This window comes from Prunus persica, chromosome G3 (assembly GCF_000346465.2).
Source record: "Prunus persica cultivar Lovell chromosome G3, Prunus_persica_NCBIv2, whole genome shotgun sequence".
Lineage (NCBI taxonomy): Eukaryota > Viridiplantae > Streptophyta > Magnoliopsida > Rosales > Rosaceae > Prunus > Prunus persica.
In genome coordinates, this window is record NC_034011.1 from 17,363,999 (window position 1) to 17,382,459 (window position 18,461).

An 18,461-nucleotide genomic window follows, 5' to 3' on the forward strand; every position below is an offset into this window, starting at 1 on the left:
TCATGCCTGGATCGATGGATTTGGCCGTCGGAGTCGCTGGAAATGGCGTTGGAAGTACTAAGAACTGTCGGGCCTTTTTCGAGCTCTCGCCAACGCTGGAAGGCCTGGGTTCATCGGAAGAGGTGAGGGATGGGAAGAGAAGGCCGGCCCGGTTCTTTTGGGTCTGGTCCCTTGGCTTGAGCTGGCTGGACGACGCTGCTCCACTCTTTAAAGCGCGCAGCTATCGCACATAATGAGAGAGAGAACTAGGGTCGGGGAGAGAGAAAGACAGAGGAGAGAGTGACACGCCCGTGATAAAGGAAATTGGGTATTTAAGGTTTTTTGACAAATTTCAAAATTCCTTTTATGTCTTTTCGATTTTCTGACCTTTACGGGCTCATTACAACTCGGAATTGAGCATGCTGCCTGTCTACGAACTCGTATCGGCGAGCTCTACGCAACGGTGCCACTCAATTCCCTAAAATTCTTTCAGGTTAACAAGTGATTAAAGTGACCCTATCCCTAAGGGCAAAAATTGCAATTTCACAAATAGAAATAAATTGAATAAAACAATTAAATGGGGTCAGGGGTGTTACAATAGCGAACCTTCTCAAATAAAAGTTGCATGGCGGGATTGGTATGAGGAAGGATATCAGGTGGAAGATTGGTGGTGTCAAGTGGGTAGCGGTGGATAAGTTTCCCATTCTTCGAAGGCTTCAGAATGATAAGGCTCATAATCCTCAAGGTTATAAGGTTCCCAATTTTCAAAATCACTAACCTCCTCATCTTGAGGAGGGAGACGTATGGGCTTCAGAAGAAGGCTAAGGTGAGCGACACATGGGTTGTCGAGGTCGATGGGAATCTGAATGGGGTTTTGGTCAAAGCTTAGAGATGTGATCCCTACAATCCTTGTATACCTTGGTTGGGGCATGAGGCCAGTCCTTTGGTGAGGAAATTTAGAGAGGTCGTGACTTGGCTGCTTTAAGATGAAGGTGGCATTTGCCTTTGTCAGGCTTAGGATGCGTTGAAGCGCTGTGCAGAGAGATGGCTAGTTGATTCAGTAGGGTATGCCCGACACCTTGGGTGTCATCGTGCTAGGTTAACTAATGGCGAGTGTTCTCCCAGTTATGTTTCAAGGTTTCAACAATCATGTTCCAACTTGACATTTTTGGTGCTGAAGTTGTCTTAGTTCTCCGTCATTTTGGCAACATCGGCACGAAGTCGTTCCATTTTGGCCTGAAGATGCTCATCGATTGAAGGTTTCCTTCTGGAGGATTCCACTAAGAGGTGTGATTCTGAGTGCCAAGACTAGCTTCACTCGGCATGATGGAATGTGATGGACTGAAAAGATGACGGGTTTGATTATAGGCGAAGGAGCGAGCGAGACTAGTAGAGATGTGGGATTCAAAAGTCGATTCCCACATACGGTGCCAAACTGTTGAAGCCCAAAATCGGGCTTCAACTTAGATAGAAGAAGTGTATGGTCTTCAATAGGATTAGGGGGTTAGGACCTAAGGCAATGAAGGGCCTTCGACCACAAATCGATCCTGCAGAAGAAAGATGGAAGAAGCAATCGTCAAGCTTTGGGTACCGATGTGGTATCTGGCGAAGGCTCTACAATGCTTAAGTCATCAAGTGTAAGGTACACATTAATTTTTGCAAAGTAACAGTAAAGGTGAAAAGTAGTTACTCCCTTTTACTTAGGCACTATTCCTCTTTTATGGAGAAGTGCAAGTGGGAATTTGCACAAAGTTTCGATGTGGGACTTTGTGCAAATCTCTGTGGTGGCGACACGTGTTCAAGGCTTAGGTTATGTAGTTGAGGGTTTCGACAACCACATTCGACATGCAATTGTCACATCAGAGGAAGGTGTCTTCGGTAGCTGGGATTATGATGATGTCATCGGTGTTTAGGGATTCCCAGAAGTTCTTTTCTTCGGCAGTCTATTGGTCTGTATGCGCGCTGGTCTCCCAATACCGAATGCGCTCGGTTGATTATGGTACTAACAAAAGAAAACCCAATATTTTAGTTGCGATTTGTTCACAATATCAGTTAAACTATAAGATGGCGATACCCAAATAAACCGTTGAAACAAGAAGAATACAAACACTCAAGCTCCAATTCTTCATCAATGGCAACGGGGGTCATTGTGGAGCTCCAAAGAAACTCTCCCAACTGGGGCACGGTAGTGGAAGACATAGTGAAGCTAGAGCAAAAGATCTTTCCCAAACATGAATCTCTTGCTAGAAGCTTTGATGCAGAACTGAGAAAGAAGAACAGTGGATTGCTTTACAGGGAGGTAGATGGTGAAGTTGCAGGCTATGTCATGTATTCCTGGCCTTCTTCCCTGTCCGCTTCTATCACAAAGCTCGCAGGTTTGAAAACCCATTTACTTTCCTGAACTATTTTCATACACATCAGTTTTCTTCGATTTCTTCTTCAAATGCGATTTTTGAGCATTTACAGTCCGAGGTTTAAATATCATGTTCAAAAGAGCTCTGATTTTTCGCTTATTTTTCTTTGCTAGTTTGGCTTCTTTGATTTGTGTTGGTTTTGATGCCTTGTGGGTTGGTTTTATTTCTGTGTGGATATGAGATGATCAATATGAAGCTCTCGCTGAATGTGATAGAATTGTCCAAAATGCTGAATTTACGTTTTTTTTTTTTTAAAGTAACCATGAAATTAATTAGTGGAACGAATTTGGTATGCTTCCTTATTGGATTTCACTGCTTATTTAGTAGACACAATTTTAGCTTGCTGAAATTTTAAATATGCCCAGAAGCTATTTGATGAAAGTCTCCAAATAAAATCTAGAAATAAGTTGCTGCACAGATGTTTTTGCGGTTAGAGTGGTAAATTTTTACATCTCATATTCAGCAGACATTGATTTCTTCTGTGCATGTGGGTGTTCTCTTCCGCAGTGAGGGATGCTTGTAGGAAGCAAGGCTATGGAGAGGCACTGCTGACAGCAGCCATTCAGAAATGCAGAACCAGAAATGTGCAGCGCATAACGCTTCACGTTGATCCCTTGAGGACTCCTGCCGTGAATCTTTACAAGAAACTCGGTTTCAAAATCGATAACCTCATAGAAGGTTACTACTCTTCCGATCGAAATGCCTATAGAATGTACTTGGATTTTGATGCCAGCCAGTGAAATAGAGGTCATAATTTGTCCCAAGATATGCATTTTCTCATTTTTTGCTTAAACAAGCTGCTGGAACAATATTTACTTGTGGGGAAATTTTAGAAACAAGTTTTTTGTCTTTTGGTTTTAGTAGGGCTGGCACTCGTGAGCAATATGTGGACATTATGGGAATTTGAAGACGAACTAGTTAGCAAATGTGTTTGTTTTGAAAAGAGAATTTAGTTTGATTTGTAAGTTATCATATTAGGAGTTGAGCTAAACAATCTTAACTTTGCAATAAGTCAATTTGATTACCGTTTCAAACTAAATTAGCTTAACTAACTTCCTTGCAAGGGAAAAATATTATTCCGAGTTGCATTTTCGTCTTTCGATTCCAATTTTAGTTTATGTGGTCCTCAAATTTGCTCCCCACAACTTTAAAAATAAACAAAGTAATGTAATGAAAACTAATAATAAATAACAAATAATATTTTCTCTTTGCCTCAAAACTTAAAAAATAGATGCAAAAAGGTAATGATGCTGCCCAGGTTCCAATTTTAGTTTATGTGGTCCTCAAATTTGCTCCCCACAGCTTTAAAAATGAACAAAGTAATGTAATGAAAACTAATAATAAATAACAAATAATATTTTCTATGCAAAAAGGTAATGATGCTGCCCAGGATCGAACTGGGGACCTTCAGTGTGTAAAACTGACGTGATAACCACTACACCACAGCACCCGCTTGTTGATAAATGTGATGTCTTAATATATATATATATAATACTTGGTTTTATTATTATAAAAATAACAATTTTCATGGAAGTGGGTAACTGCAAGACGAATCCACCTTGAAAAGCGTAAAATTCGGAAACCTTAAACTCATCAAAACCGAACCAAATGACGATCATCCTATTTCCACAAACCCTCCTGCGTGCATAGTTCCTAGGTTCCAATTTTCAATTTAGGGTTCCCTATAAATTGTTTTGGTGAATTTGGCTAGTGGGCAGAGAGAAAGCATGGGCGGGGTGGTAAGGAGCTGCGTACAATCAATCCTCAAGTTGGTGAACTCGGTGATTGGGATGGTTGGGTTGGCCATGATCATGTACTCCTTGTGGTTGATTAGGTCCTGGCAAAGGAACATGGGTCACTTGTCATTTGATCATTCTCATCATCATCCAATACCTTGGTATGTTCATTTTCTTTTTCAATTTTTGTTTCCTGAGAAAATGTGGGAAAGATAAGGGAATTGGGAGTTTAAGTTGTGGATGTTGTAGATATTGTATAGTCTGGGACCTGAAAAAAAGTATAAAAATCTGTCCAGGGATCTTTGATTTACGAGATGGAAACAACTTAAAAGTACACAAATTTTCTTTTTCTTATTTTCTTAGACATTGTATCAGTGACAATGTCTTTTTTTGTTTTTTTTTTTAAGATGAAAGTGTATATTGCTTGGAAAGTTAAGTACTTTGGGCTGAGATCATCTGTTCTGTTATGGCCGTTGAAGTATGGGGACCTTCCTTTATGTGGGCCAATTTCCCTTATTCTACTGAAAGTTGCCTTTTAGTATGGGGACCTTCCTTTTTCTTGCATTATTTTCTTAGGAGGTGGAAAGATTAAAGGAAAATAAACTTGGAGGCTTATGCCTCTCGTTGTCTTGGTTTTCAACAATGGCCCTTAACTCTCTCTCCTTATAAGCTCCTTCAGTGAAGTTAGTTCTTTCTGTTTTAATAAGAAACATAGAATTTTACTGAGTTTCAGAAAAAGTAGATGCAAACATTACAGAGGACTAGGAGTCCATTGACAATCAATCTAAAGTCTAACATTGGTAACAAAATCCATCAACACTAATCAGACTAAAAAGACTACACAGCTAAGACCACAATGAAACTTTGTTCCACAAAAATTCCACATCATCCCCTGAAATCAGTCAAAGTCCTTCACTTTCATTCTAAATTACACCATCCGAAACACTATTATCACACCACAGCTCCAAAGAACTTCTCCCTTCTTGACACCGTAAAAACCTTGAACTTGTCACAGAAAACTGCAGCACAACTTCCTGGAACAACCCTACTCAAATTAGCTTCCCTCAACAATCCTCACCCTAAATTTAATGCAATGGGAAAGTGAAGAAACAAGAAGGCAGAAGGGCAAGCATAAGGTGGAAATTAAGAAAGAAAAAAAGATGAGTGTAGCCTGCCAAATCACAGAAGATGTGTGTAGAAATGAAAAAAACCATGAGTTGTAATACAATATGCCTGCAAAGGACTTATATGAAAAGACTTGTTATGAATCCAACCTCCAGATCCCCTTATCGAGTCTAGACAGCATTAAGGGACTATAATCTAACAAAGAGAGCGAAGAGGAAAGTTCCGCAGCCTCAGAGTCACTTAGATTTTTGCAAAACCCAAAATTCCAATGGAAAAAAAGGATTTGCACATGTACTAGCGATAGAAACATTTTCAAAAGTCTAAAGTCTAAAACTAAGAGGAACAGAGATGAATAAAGGAGTTTCCTCCATCCAATTATATCCTCCCAGTCTTACCTTTTCCCCATTTCACACCAGGAAGCAGCAAGAAGACAAGAACAAATTAAATCCTTGAGAAGTGAAAACTTGTGTTTCATTACCAATTTATTGTAAGAACAGGTTTGTGTTCGTATGCAATGCAGAAGCACAAAAACAAAAGAGGCCTGAGATAATCTCCTCGGCTTTAATTATTATCTTATAAAGAAAGAAAAAATGAACTAAAATTCAAATTAATTTGGTTTTTCCTTAGTGATTTAGTCATTTATAGCAGTTGATTTTGGTGTAAAGGGTTTCATGTCCATTTGTTTTTGGTTTGTTAGATGGAGTAATTTTGATTTTGACTACTTGTCCTCGGCATTGCTATTTGGGCATGAAGGTTGTGGACTGGATTAAGAATCTTTTCTTTTTGATATTCACGACTTTCTGTGATGTATTAAGTTTTTATTTTCTAAAGGTTTCACATAATTATTTTTTTCTCAATGCTGATTTTAGAACTACTTTTGTGGCATGAATTGCAGGTTTATATACTCTATTCTTGGCCTTGGGATCACCCTGTGTGTGATCACATGCTCAGGTCATATTGCTGCAGACACTGCAAATGGTTGTTGCCTTTATTCGGTAAATTTTATTTTAGACATATAGTCCAGTTCCATGGGGCTTCAATTGTTTTACTATTTTCTTCATAAAAGTATTTGATACAAATGTCTGTATTTTACCTTATCTGCTTACAGTACATGGTGTTTGTCTTCTTACTCCTCATGCTTGAAGCTGGAGTGGCAGCTGACATATTTCTAAACCATGACTGGGAAGAGGTATATATTCAAAGACCAGTCTAGTTACTTTTGTTTAACCAGTTAATGACTTAGAATGAAGTGTATTGGTGGTTTATTTAGCTGTTTGCTAATAATTTCAATTTGTAACCAGGACTTTCCAGATGATCCAACTGGGAGATTTGATCAATTCAAAGAATTTGTGAGGTTGAACTTTGATATCTGCAAATGGATTGGCTTGTCAATTGTGTGTGTGCAGGTCTCTCTCTCTCTCTCTCTCTCTCTCTCTCTCTCTCTCTCTCTCTCTCTCTCTCTCTCTCTCTCTGTGCGATGCATGTGTGTGCGTGTGCGTGTGTGTTTGCAACTTTGTGGCATCCTTTTAAGGAAATGAAAAGTTATATGTTCATTGAGTCTCAATTAATCTGTCTTCCCAAGACTGGCAGAAACAGTCAAGAGTTTAAAATATATTGCAGGGTCAGTTACCCCAATGCCCCTTGAGCTTTGGCCTGTTTCTTTTCTCCTTGACTTTCAATTTGAATCATATTGCCCGTGCAGTTCCGTTTTGACTGTTAAAATGGTCCTTTCCTTGAAATTTGTTATATTTGCCTTCAAAAAGGTTACGTGCCGAGTACAATGTTTTCAAAGGTTTAGTTGTTAGTGAACCCTGTACTATATTGACTTGAAACTTAAAAATAAAAGATAAGATAACAATTTCCTCCCATCTCTTTCTGTCTCTGTCTCTCTCTCTCTCTCTCTCTCTCTCTCTCTCTCTCTCTCTCTCGGAACTAGACTCTAGTGTTTGATATTGCCTACAGACCCAAGATTGGAGAGTCAACTCTACAAGTCCCCAAACTTCTACCAGAAACATTGGAGAATGATTTGCACGGTTCATCAGCTAATTCACTACAACCAGAGACATTGGTATCATCCTTTTTTCAACACCAAATTCTGCAAAAATATAAGCTTTTTCCTTCTCATAATCTACCAGTAAACAAAACTTTCACTTCAACAAACTTATTGGTTTGTCCAAGTATTCAATATCAGCCAGAAAACCTTGAAATTATAAAAACCAAAGCCTTCCATTCCTCCTTTATTCAAAATCTTAATCACCATAAGGACCTTCAAAGTCCCCAAACGCATGTAAATTTTACACTTCCACTAGGTTCATATATTGACCTTTGTTGGAAATAGTCCTTTTGTTTCAATGGACTCAAGGCAAGCTTCCTTTCCCAATTGCCCTTTGACCCCATAATCAACTAGAGGGATCAGGTAAGGGTCAAGAATGGAATCACATGGTCCCTCAATTCGTCCTAAAGTGCCACAAAATTAGCCATTCTTTGCTATTTTATTGGAGTGCTATAGGGCTCCTTGAAACTAAGCCTTGCAGGTTCAGTGACTGTTGGTTGATCCAAAATGCAATGATAATAGTATAAAACTCTTGAATTTATGTCTCCTTGTTTAGCAGTCCTAATAACTGTCTCCTATTGATAGCTTTTGGCAAATTTGTCTGCCCATACAACCTTGCCAAGTGATCCCGTATTTCTTTGTCTGTAGAAAACTTAGCCAATTGTATTCCAGTAGACAATTTAAGTGGGTTGTATAAATTAGCCATTAACCATGCTTTATTCTCTGTCATAGTTCAGTGGGAACTCTCACATCTCCAGATACGTATCCCATCTATATTTTCCCATAGAACCCTAGTATGCATAACTTCTACAGAGACATCGTGTTGACCTGAACTTTTTATCAAGAAGAAATTGGAAAACCAGTACTGTACCAGAGCGAGTACACTAATGTATGAAACCCCGAGAGATGTGACAGAATTGCTGTGAAAGAAAATACAATTTGCAAAGAACAAGTATAGTTAAGTTGAAATAAAGAGAGGATCAATTTGCCTTGTTACCATGTAAACTTTGACTTTATTGCATACCATACCACTAACAATTAAAACATAGAATATGTGTGTGTAGGAAAAATAATAATCTGACATGGGAAATGTAAAAGCCAAAATCTCATGAGGAATACTAAAAGGCTCTGAACAGTTTCGAAAGTTTGTTGCTTTACTGGTGTTTGTTGCCTATGATCCATGCCCTCCTGCAGAACTTCAATTGCTTTCTTAAGATTTGCCGTGTTCTATGATTTTATTACTTTATTGTTAGCGTTGTCTATGATGAATAATTGCTCAATCTGAGGGGCTTTCTGGTTTGCAGATCATGGCTATTCCTTTCCTTCGTTTCTGTTCTCTTTCTGTTGACCGTTCATTTGTCTTCTTTTGCAGGGACTGTCTTTGTTATTGGCAATGATACTCAAAGCTCTTGGGCCACATCAGTATTATGATAGTGATGATGAGTACGTTACTGAGAGAGTTCCGCTCCTGAAGAATGCTGTTCTCCCACCTCCTTATGTCATTGGTGACCCTGTATATGGGTCCAAAAACGATGCATGGAACATAAGGATCAATGACAAGGTAGCAATGTTTGATTCTTTTAATGGGTCGTGTGCAATATTTAGGACATATATATCTCATTAAATCAAAGGTCTTGATGAGTTTTCTCTAATTCCAAACTTTGTTCATACCTTTTCTTATTCTTATTCTTGTGCGTCAGTCTTTATTACTCTTTTCACTGGAGTAATTAAGAATAAGCTCCTCTCCATTTGGATGGCTAGCACTCAATCTCTTACTGATTGGATGGCTAGCATCTTACAAGTGACCTGCAAGTGGAGAGGAGCAGGGTGTGAGCTGTCATAGGTTTTGGTTGCTAAGTTGGGTTGTCACTACAATTATATGATTTTTCGTTACTCATTCCTTCTGTTTCCCCTTTTGTAAATCAGGCAACCAGGTAAATCTTTGCATTTGGAACCTGTTGTGGATGGATGTGCAGAGGCGCAATAAGAGGGTTGTCATCGGATATCTGTTGGCTGATTGAGCATTGAAGGTTTACGTTCATACACTTCGAAAAGACAGAGGGTGGAATTAGGAATAGAAACATGTACATACCTTACACTCTCTTACCATATACCTGAACCTCATGAAATTGACATTAAATCATCGTTGCATTTGTGCTTTAGAATGTTAGCGATGCATAATACATTGATTATTTTACTTGAAACCTCTATTCAATTATTTTGTCAACTTATGCATGTTTCATGTGCAAACATCCCCAAATGCAGGATTAGAAATGGTTCTTTCTTTTTCTTTTTTTTCCCTTTTTGTCCATTTCACTGAAGGGACATGAGGAGTGGCAGTTGGCTTTGCAAGTACTTGTGCATGATTTTCTGGTCATTAGTTTACTTATCCATTTGAATCATTCTGTGAGCAACATCATTATTACAGGTGTATGGATGCCTTCCAGTCTCCAGAAAAGTTTAAAGATAATCGACATGAATGTTGTGGATATTAAATCTTCAGTAACTTTCTGATACAGCATTGTCTAGTTTGTGTGTTCTTTCATCATTACAGGTTGCAATGTCGGCAACATATGTACTCTTTGATATTTCGAATTTAGAAGGCACTGACTTTTTATGCAAGCTTAAAGCACGTCCTCACCGTATTTCGGCCTCACACAACTTTTCATTTTTGTACGTTCCTTCTTTTTCCCTAGTTTATAAGGAATGATCTAGTCATTTTTGTACGTTCCTTCTCTCCCTAGTTTATGACATGATCTCCTTTAAGGGTTTAGTACCGGATTCTAACCTAGCATTCTTCCCTGTTGCATATGTTGAGCTAGTAACTCGAGCTACGGCAATGGTATTTGACTTTAAGAAGAATAACGATTAGTTTACAATTTCACCATCAATTAAAGACTTCTTAGTCTGGTATTCCTGCATATGCAAAGATTGTTCCACATGCCTATCATTGTTGCATTATATAATTTCCTCTAATAAATTATACACAACTTATATAAAATCTTACCCGATTGAATAATTGCTTATAAATTTTAAAAGTATTATTCTAACGTTCTCCATGTTTTGATCCATTTCTTTGATGATATGCACAACTAACAGTTAAATGAACTTGCACAACTTCCTCTAGAATATGTGCATGTTGCCTCCCATGTACATTGTGAAAGTATATTCTGCATACTGGCAAATCACAAGTCAATCTCATAGGCAAATCACATTTTGATACGTGGGCATTTTTTTTTCCTCTCTTTTTTGGTGCTTTTGATGACTTTGTATGTGTCAAGAAAACTTTGCTTTTGTAAAGAGGCATGTGGCAACAACTGACGAACAAAGAAATTCAACCCTTAATACAGCCTAGCATTGTAGAAAAATTTGTATGAAATGTTTTGTTATACTCAACCATCATAGATTGTCACATAGAAAAATTATCACATATGACATGCCGCGATTGACTGAAAATAACAAAATAATGTTATCCCCATTTTACACAAGTGTTTCTCCTAGCATTGAGCTCATATGTACAACCCTTAAAGCACCCCCAGCTTGAAGTCATAACCCACAACACAAAAAAAGGAAAAGATAAAGGGGGGAAAAGTAAAGTAATTTTTATTGAAAGAGGCTCTCTCTTTCAATTTGCCTTTGGAGAAAGCACGATGCAGCTACCCATTCTAAGGACATGCACCCAAGCCATGTTCTTGAATATAAAAACTGGGTTGGGTTTTTTTGTGTCAGATTTAATCATTAAATAAATAATAATTGGGGCAGATTTTGTGGGTTTTGCTGAATGGATTCACAAAGTACCTTCTTACAGTTGCAACTTTAACTACCAGAAAGTCGTACTTGATAAAACAGAATCAACAAACGCACTCTTTTTATGATAAATTTTAAGGGGCACCATTAGCTAGGAAACGCATCGTGCTTGCCTTTAATTATTTTTTGCCTTTTGAGAGGGCCTTTAATTATTTATTAATCTTAGTAATTTGTATTAAATCCTTTCCATTTTTTAGTAAAAACGATTAGAGAATGAAGGTTTACACACAAATATTCATTAGGTGTTTGACAGTTTAGAATTTATACGGTAAAAAAAATCAACCAACTATACAAGCGCTCCACATTACAAATGAAAAGAAGTTATAGTATTAATGAAAAAAACCGACTTTTTATAGTATTTTTATATGATTATATTTGTTTGTTTAGATTAATTCTGTATAGTTGGTCAAAGAATGCTAAAAAAAGCTGAAGAAAATCTTCTTTTTAGAGCACCTAGCTAACTCTTCATTTGTTCGATGCGTTGTGTTTAAGCTTTATAATATTACAAAGATGTGATTTTGTAATGGTTAGTCCTAATTAACTTCTCAGTTACCGATAATCAAGGATGTTTGAATAATAATAAAAATGTTATCTATTGTTGGGTGTGGGCATCACCCAACACGTACTGATTCTTGACAGGATCCTGCTCGGCATGACTTTTGAACTGCAGATGAAGAAAATGCTGCGAATTGTTACCTATGGTTCAGCTCTAGCTCCATATCATTAGTAGTTACTAGCTTGACAAGGAAAAATTTGCTTGAATTGAATGGAAATGGTGTTTAATTGGTGTGACTGTTCAAAATAATAAGCTGTGTTTGTTCAATTTAAAGTGAAACGATACAACTTTTGACTCGTCGAGAATAGACATACTTTTTATATAAAAGCCACATATCACTCATTCACACAATCTAATTCATTCAAAGCATTTTGAGAGTCACTTATAGAGAACTTGAATCGGTATAAGAGAGTCTATAATCTGAAGTGCAACTATCATAAAGACGTGTTATAGTATCCTGAGAGAAAAGCTTAGATCAATTATGAGCATCGTAATGAGGTATAAAAGAACAGAATGTCACGCAATTATACTAGTAGCTATACCTAGGACGCAATTGATTTTTGAATAATCTTATAAAACAAATATATTCAATATCTTGGCCACGTGACAAGTTGATATGTAGTCATTTACTAATTAGTGATTTTATTGACAATTGAAAAACGTAACAAACATGGGCAGTGGCTTTTCACATTTGTTAAGACTCATAGAGAGGTTTAAACAATCTTTGTTTGAAATCGGTTGTGGATATTTTCCTTCTAATTTGGTAAGCAGCATTTTCTTGTTTTCGAGGTGCTTTGTTCCTTTGGATCAATCACACAGAATCAAGTGCTAGAAAACAATTAAACAAACAAAACCCTAATTAATTAATTAATTATGAATAGGAACTCCTTGGCTGAATGGATGCAACTTCATCCACGAGATTACATGCATATTGGCTAGAAATTTCAGTGGAGGGGGGGGGGGGGGGGGGGGGGGGAGGCAAGGCAATAACACCATCCACCATCAATGGAAACAGTAATTTTAGCTTTTAAGTGATTTGAAAATATGAAACAAGACAACGAAATTGCTATTTGCATGTGTGTTTGTTCCAACTTTCTTGTAAGTTTTTGTCATGTTTTTAAATTGATTAGAGGTCTATCCACTAGCTATAACTTTGTCTCCATTCGCTAGGATTGATAGGCTACAAATTTTATTAATGGACCAGACAAAATTTTGCCTCCTTGGGCCACACATTTATTAACCAAAATAATAAAATAGCCAAGACATCCTTATGATGAAGACTTATCAGCAAAAGGGGAATTATTATTGTTTTTCTTCACAGAAACCATAATTGTGCTTCAATTGAAAGTCCTCAAACCGCAACCCAATTCACACAAACATTTTGGACGGAGAGGAGGGCATCGTACATTTAGCAATCACTTCAAGCTAAAGGTATATAGTTTCAACTCAAGGTAACTAAAAAGCTCAATTCATCTGTAATTTAACTGGTTAAGAACAATAACTTGTGTATCGAAAGTTATGTATTTAATTTCTTTTATTAAAGACGTGAATTTACTACAATTTTTATTATTATTATTAACTGATGTGACAATTTTGTTTAAATAGAAAATCAAATTGATATTTTTAACCAAAGAGATTGGCAACATTCAAATCATCAATCGGGATGACTCTCAATCAACGAGAAGCAGAATCAAACCAGATAAAATCATCACTAATGAGACCTCCTCAAGACATCCCAAAAAGTCTTTGGCCTCATGAAAATGACACCCATATCAACTACCATAGTTAGCGCATCTCATTGAAAAGATTCGCCACACATTGTGCATTCAATTTCATCGAAGACTGAGTGAAACTACACAATAAAATAAAATTCAAGTAGGCCAAAACAAAAAACGAATGAAACACCATCACATAAATTGATATATCATAAATGTTAGTGTAATAAATTGGTGTCTACCGTACTACTCTAAAGTTAATATGGTTCACCATCCCATGAGAAAGTGATTGTAGAATGAAATGATAGATATGTATGTACTAAATCAATTGATTTCATTTATCTGGAAACATATTTTAAAATAAAATGTACCTCAACACGCTATAAATGTGACGTTACAATTTACTCTGCTATATGGTATGAGTTCACTACGAGTCAACAATAACTGCCAGCAGCAACTCTGATATCTAGGAGTAGAAGCGTAGAATGTGTCGGCCCTTGTTCACATTGCTGCATAATTTCCGAAGCGGCGTCGTTCCTGGCTACACTTGCCGCGCCAACATTAGTTTCGCCACTGCCCCTCCATGTGCTAAAGTTTAACGGCACACTGTTTACCAAAACAATCAAATGATAAAGAAAGAGGTTTAGCACATAACTTACGAGAAGAAAAAAGTTTAACGGTCCAATTTCCGTGACCAAAACACCCTCCCTCCCTACTCAATGCACAGCAGACACGTGGAGGAACAGTCAGGGCGGAGTTAACGCCTTAACCGCCGGTGGGCCCCAGATGTAGTGGCATGCCCCGCAAATAATACCAAAGTCCATGGGCCACACGGTCATAATGAAATTATTAAAGCCTTTTTTCTGTGGCAGCTTTTGCAGCTTATGCTAATATCCTATTCCTTTATAAAGAGCAACCCATAGACCAAGAGACCCAAAACCCCACTACGCCTTGAAAACAGTTCATAACTGTCGGCAGAGCTTTGGGTTCACTGTTGACCAAAACCAGTTTGAAGCTGGTGACGCCGCCGACAAGACCCACTCAAGCTCAGCGCACAATGCAGCTCCTCCTCCGTCATGGCTCTGGGCTTCTGCTGGTTCTCCTGGTGGCCAATTGTTTGGGGCGGCTTGTCGCCTCAGCTCAAGTTCAGCACCCGGTGGGGACGCACACGGTATGGCTCCCAGCCATCGCCACCTGGTACGGCAGCCCCGAAGGAGACGGCAGCGACGGTAAGCCCCTACCCATAGACCCCATTTGGTTTTAGCACACAATGCAGCTTATTTGGACCGTTAGAGTTGCTAATTGTACCATCTCAATTAATTATCTACAGAAATAATAATACGTCACACAGTCACATAATTAATTGAGATGGTACAAATAATTTTATTTTTTTTATTAATTATGCAAGAGCTTTCTAATTGAAGTGAAATTACATTTATTATAAAGATGCTACATTTTAATATATGTAGTCAATTAAGATGGTACAAATAGTTTTATTCGCATAATAATTGCGGTGGCCACGTAATTTTGGTAGGCGGAGCATGTGGGTACGGGTCGATGGTGGACGTGAAGCCGTTGAGGGCGAGGGTGGGAGCAGTGAACCCGGTGCTGTTCAAGAACGGCGAGGGGTGCGGGGCGTGCTACAAAGTGAAGTGCCTGGACAAGAGCATATGCTCGAGAAGAGCGGTGACGATAATCGTGACGGACGAGTGCCCCGGTTGCTCCAAGGATAGGACCCAATTCGATCTCAGCGGCGCCGCCTTCGGGCGCATGGCTGTGGCCGGTGAAGGTGGCTTGCTCAGAAACCGAGGCGAACTCTCAGTCCTTTACCGACGGTGTGTACGAAATGCCATCTTTTTTGGCTTTAACGGTCTTTTTCAGTTTCTTTTTTGGAACCTTTTGTTTATTTGTTAATTAATTTTCTTTATTATCTTTTGGAATTGGCTCTTTTTTTTTTCTTTTTTTTTTATAACAAATCTTCATAAAAAGCACAATTAAAGCATTGGTTGTAAATTTGGATTTGTTTGTATCCACAGGACACCATGTAAATATCCAGGGAGGCAGGTGGCCTTCCATGTAAATGAAGGTTCAACAAATTTTTGGCTCTCACTTCTGGTAGAGTTTGAGGACGGAGATGGAGACGTTGGATCAATGCATATAAGACCAGTACGTATACCTATATATTTCTCCTTCTCCTTTTTATATATGTTGTTATGTTTGAAATTTGTTGATGATTGTCATTAGTGAATTTTATGAATTGTACTTTACGTTAAATAATTATTGTCAACGGAAAAATTATGTCACGCCAAGACTTGAAAGAAACTGAGAAAAGCATTTCCGTCCTTTTTCTTTTCCGATTCTCATTTTCTACCAATAACTGTCTTTTAAGATTAACCTTTATGTCCACAGTGACACTAGGTTTTTTTTAAAATCTTTTTTATTCCTTTGAACTACATTATTGTACCTAATAGGACTAGTCACAACTAGATCTTGAACTCTGTCGCATATATACATTATTCTCGCATCCATGTCAATCGAACTTGAGTTCTCGTCCAATAAAGTTGATATACAAACTTTCACTAGATCTAAGATTTGTTGGTGATAAAGTAGACATACAATATTCTTCTCTCTTACTTTCCATAAATCAAAAGATTCATATCAACATATTCTGTGCATGACAAATCAAAAAAAAGGCAAAGATGGTTTCCCTTGATGAATAAATTGGTGAAGTATAATTTCCTTACTTATTTATAACGTTTGTTTACGAAATTAAAATTTTATGTGGCAGGCAAGTTCTAGTGAGTGGATACAGATGAACCATGTATGGGGTGCTAATTGGTGCATAAATGGAGGACCCTTAAACGGGCCTTTCTCAGTGAAGATAACGACGCTCTCAACAGCAAAAACTCTTTCTGCCAGAGATGTGATTCCAAGCAATTGGTCTCCAAAAGCCACTTACACTTCTCGCCTAAATTTCCACTCCTAGCTAACTAATGGCAACAGCACTTTTGCACAGGCGTGGTCTTGGACAAAGAGGTCAAGATGTAGAAGCACTTTTTTTAACTAAGCACTTCCTAGTCCCACAGAAAAGGGCTTGTCCCCATGACCCAAAAGTAGCCGTTGGATTGCACTAATTATAATGGCATCCAATGCTCTTTCTTTTTTCTTTTACTACTTTGTACTGTTCAACTGGTTTTGTTTGTAGATGTGCACTACTGATGAGATGTAGCCCTCTCCAAAAGGAGAGAGAGCGTGTGTTCTTTGCTTCACTAATGCTATGTAAGATTGTGGGCCCAATGGGTTTTTAATGAATCTAAACCGTTGGATTGCTGTCTAATGTGTCCAATCTGCGCACTGCGCACAAGTACTGGATTCTGGGACCTTCTGCAGTGTTTAATAATTTGCATGTCATCCTTTGAAATAATTTAATCGAAATCTAGTTATAATATTCGTATTATATATACATGTACGAACATATTAAATATTCGTATTATATATGTATGAATCTATATATATAAAGCAAAAGGTAGAGAATGGTGAAACATTTAAAATACCAAAAAATGCCCTTGGTTAATGCAAACATTAAGAATTGAAATTATTAATTAAATGAGGATAATATGGTAAATTCATAATTTTTCGTATTAAAAAAATTTAAAAAAAAAAATTCAGATAATGGATCCTATTTTTATAGAACACAAATATCCATTATCTTTTTTAATTCTAAAATAAATTTAAATTTTTTTAAAAAAAAACCTCTCGCATGCGCGGAAGCGCGTGCAGAGAGGCTAGTATATTTTATGTATGAATATATTTTTTTTAACTATATTTTTTTACAAATATAATGTAAATGACAAGTTTTCTTAAACTCAAACTCGATCTTTTGGACCACAGTACAAAAAAGTTTCTTAAAAGAAGTGCAAGAGTGAGTGAATCGTTGAATTTACATCCAACGGTGAATGACCACAAATCTCTTAGACCCCTGTAGTCCAAGAGATTGGAATTAAATGCACGTATTATACGCGTGCCATATCCTTCACGTTTGATACACATTTAATATATTATTGAATAAAAAGACTACATTAGAAACTTACACCCTTCGTAGGCTGTTAAAACATAACTCGAAATCAATTGATACGGAGAATAAATTATTATATGGTACTAGAATATAGTAATATAATATACCTCATTTATGTGTGATAACAAGACTGAACAACAAATGTTATTTCTTAATTTCAGGGTATAATTTAAATAAATATCCACCTAAATTAAAAACGTGGACAAATTACAATACGTGACCATACTCTACCTTGATATAATGTTGGATTTTTTTTTAAATTACTTTATTTATAGAAAAATCAGAATTTAATTCATGAAAAATTGAAAACGTGGGTTAGGCCAGCTGGTAAGGGCAGTGAGCCCACCCTCTTGCACTCAAGTTCGAATATTATTACCCGTATATTAGATTAATTTAGATTATCACTTGAATAATAAATTAAAAAATAAAATACGGCCAAGTCTAGAAATTAATTTTATCTCCTTAAGACAAAATTACCCTATATCTTCCAGGATACAATGACCTCCTTATGGTTCCACTCCAAACCACGAGAATAATGAACGCACATTGTGTTTGAACTCTCTCAATGAAGCACGCTTATTCTAGAAGAAATAAAAAAAACAAAAGTTTTCTTTCTAAAACAAACTCTAAAAGTTCGACCACAAAAAAAAAAAAAACAAAAAAAAAAAAAAAAAAAAAAACTCTAAAAGGAATTTCCTCCGACAAAATGATATATAGGACACCTTTTTCAAAGAGACGTGATTGAATTATAAACTATGCAACACCAACTATAAAGACAATATATGCAACACTAAAAAAAACGTTTCGCAAATAGTAAGATTTTTTTTTATTTTTTATTTTAATCAAATAGAAACTTCATTAGATAAACTTCAATGGTATAATCAAAGACATCAAACATCTAAAATACCAATTCTAAAAGGACAACAAACTAACTTGCTAAAAGCAAAACTAACACAGACAAAAGCCGTACTAAAACTACTAGCCCACATCACCACAATTAG

The 18,461-nt window shown here is 37.1% G+C and overlaps 3 protein-coding genes and 1 non-coding gene across 4 annotated transcripts; 3 read left to right on the forward strand and 1 right to left on the reverse strand.

Moving 5' to 3' along the window:
• Nucleotides 1,829-3,428, forward strand: LOC18782700 (putative ribosomal-protein-alanine acetyltransferase). The gene is made up of 2 exons (XM_007215035.2): nt 1,829-2,354; nt 2,901-3,428. Exons 1-2 carry the CDS (start codon nt 2,111-2,113, stop codon nt 3,131-3,133), a joined length of 477 nt encoding a protein of 158 aa, XP_007215097.1. The 5' UTR covers nt 1,829-2,110; the 3' UTR covers nt 3,134-3,428.
• TRNAV-UAC lies at nt 3,771-3,843 on the reverse strand. Its single transcript has one exon. It is a non-coding gene; the product is annotated as a tRNA-Val (tRNA).
• On the forward strand, nt 3,924-9,538 carry LOC18781814 (tetraspanin-19). Its single transcript, XM_007217697.2, has 6 exons — nt 3,924-4,290; nt 6,150-6,249; nt 6,363-6,443; nt 6,556-6,660; nt 8,680-8,868; nt 9,234-9,538. Exons 1-6 carry the CDS (start codon nt 4,121-4,123, stop codon nt 9,243-9,245), a joined length of 657 nt encoding a protein of 218 aa, XP_007217759.1. The 5' UTR covers nt 3,924-4,120; the 3' UTR covers nt 9,246-9,538.
• Nucleotides 14,296-16,722, forward strand: LOC18784388 (expansin-B3). Its single transcript, XM_007215756.2, has 4 exons — nt 14,296-14,614; nt 14,920-15,220; nt 15,422-15,551; nt 16,174-16,722. Exons 1-4 carry the CDS (start codon nt 14,443-14,445, stop codon nt 16,369-16,371), a joined length of 801 nt encoding a protein of 266 aa, XP_007215818.1. The 5' UTR covers nt 14,296-14,442; the 3' UTR covers nt 16,372-16,722.

What these genes read in the sequence shown, in the direction of transcription:
- LOC18782700 (XM_007215035.2), top strand. Translation starts at nt 2,111, where the DNA reads ATGGCAACGGGGGTCATTGTGGAGCTCCAAAGAAACTCTCCCAACTGG. An exon ending in TTCTATCACAAAGCTCGCAG is followed by an intron (nt 2,355 to 2,900) that starts GTTTGAAAACCC and finishes TCTCTTCCGCAG; the next exon opens with TGAGGGATGCTTGTAGGAAG.
- LOC18781814 (XM_007217697.2), top strand. Translation starts at nt 4,121, where the DNA reads ATGGGCGGGGTGGTAAGGAGCTGCGTACAATCAATCCTCAAGTTGGTG. An exon ending in CATCATCATCCAATACCTTG is followed by an intron (nt 4,291 to 6,149) that starts GTATGTTCATTT and finishes CATGAATTGCAG; the next exon opens with GTTTATATACTCTATTCTTG. An exon ending in TAAACCATGACTGGGAAGAG is followed by an intron (nt 6,444 to 6,555) that starts GTATATATTCAA and finishes ATTTGTAACCAG; the next exon opens with GACTTTCCAGATGATCCAAC.
- LOC18784388 (XM_007215756.2), top strand. Translation starts at nt 14,443, where the DNA reads ATGCAGCTCCTCCTCCGTCATGGCTCTGGGCTTCTGCTGGTTCTCCTG. An exon ending in CGAAGGAGACGGCAGCGACG is followed by an intron (nt 14,615 to 14,919) that starts GTAAGCCCCTAC and finishes TAATTTTGGTAG; the next exon opens with GCGGAGCATGTGGGTACGGG. An exon ending in CTCTCAGTCCTTTACCGACG is followed by an intron (nt 15,221 to 15,421) that starts GTGTGTACGAAA and finishes TTGTATCCACAG; the next exon opens with GACACCATGTAAATATCCAG.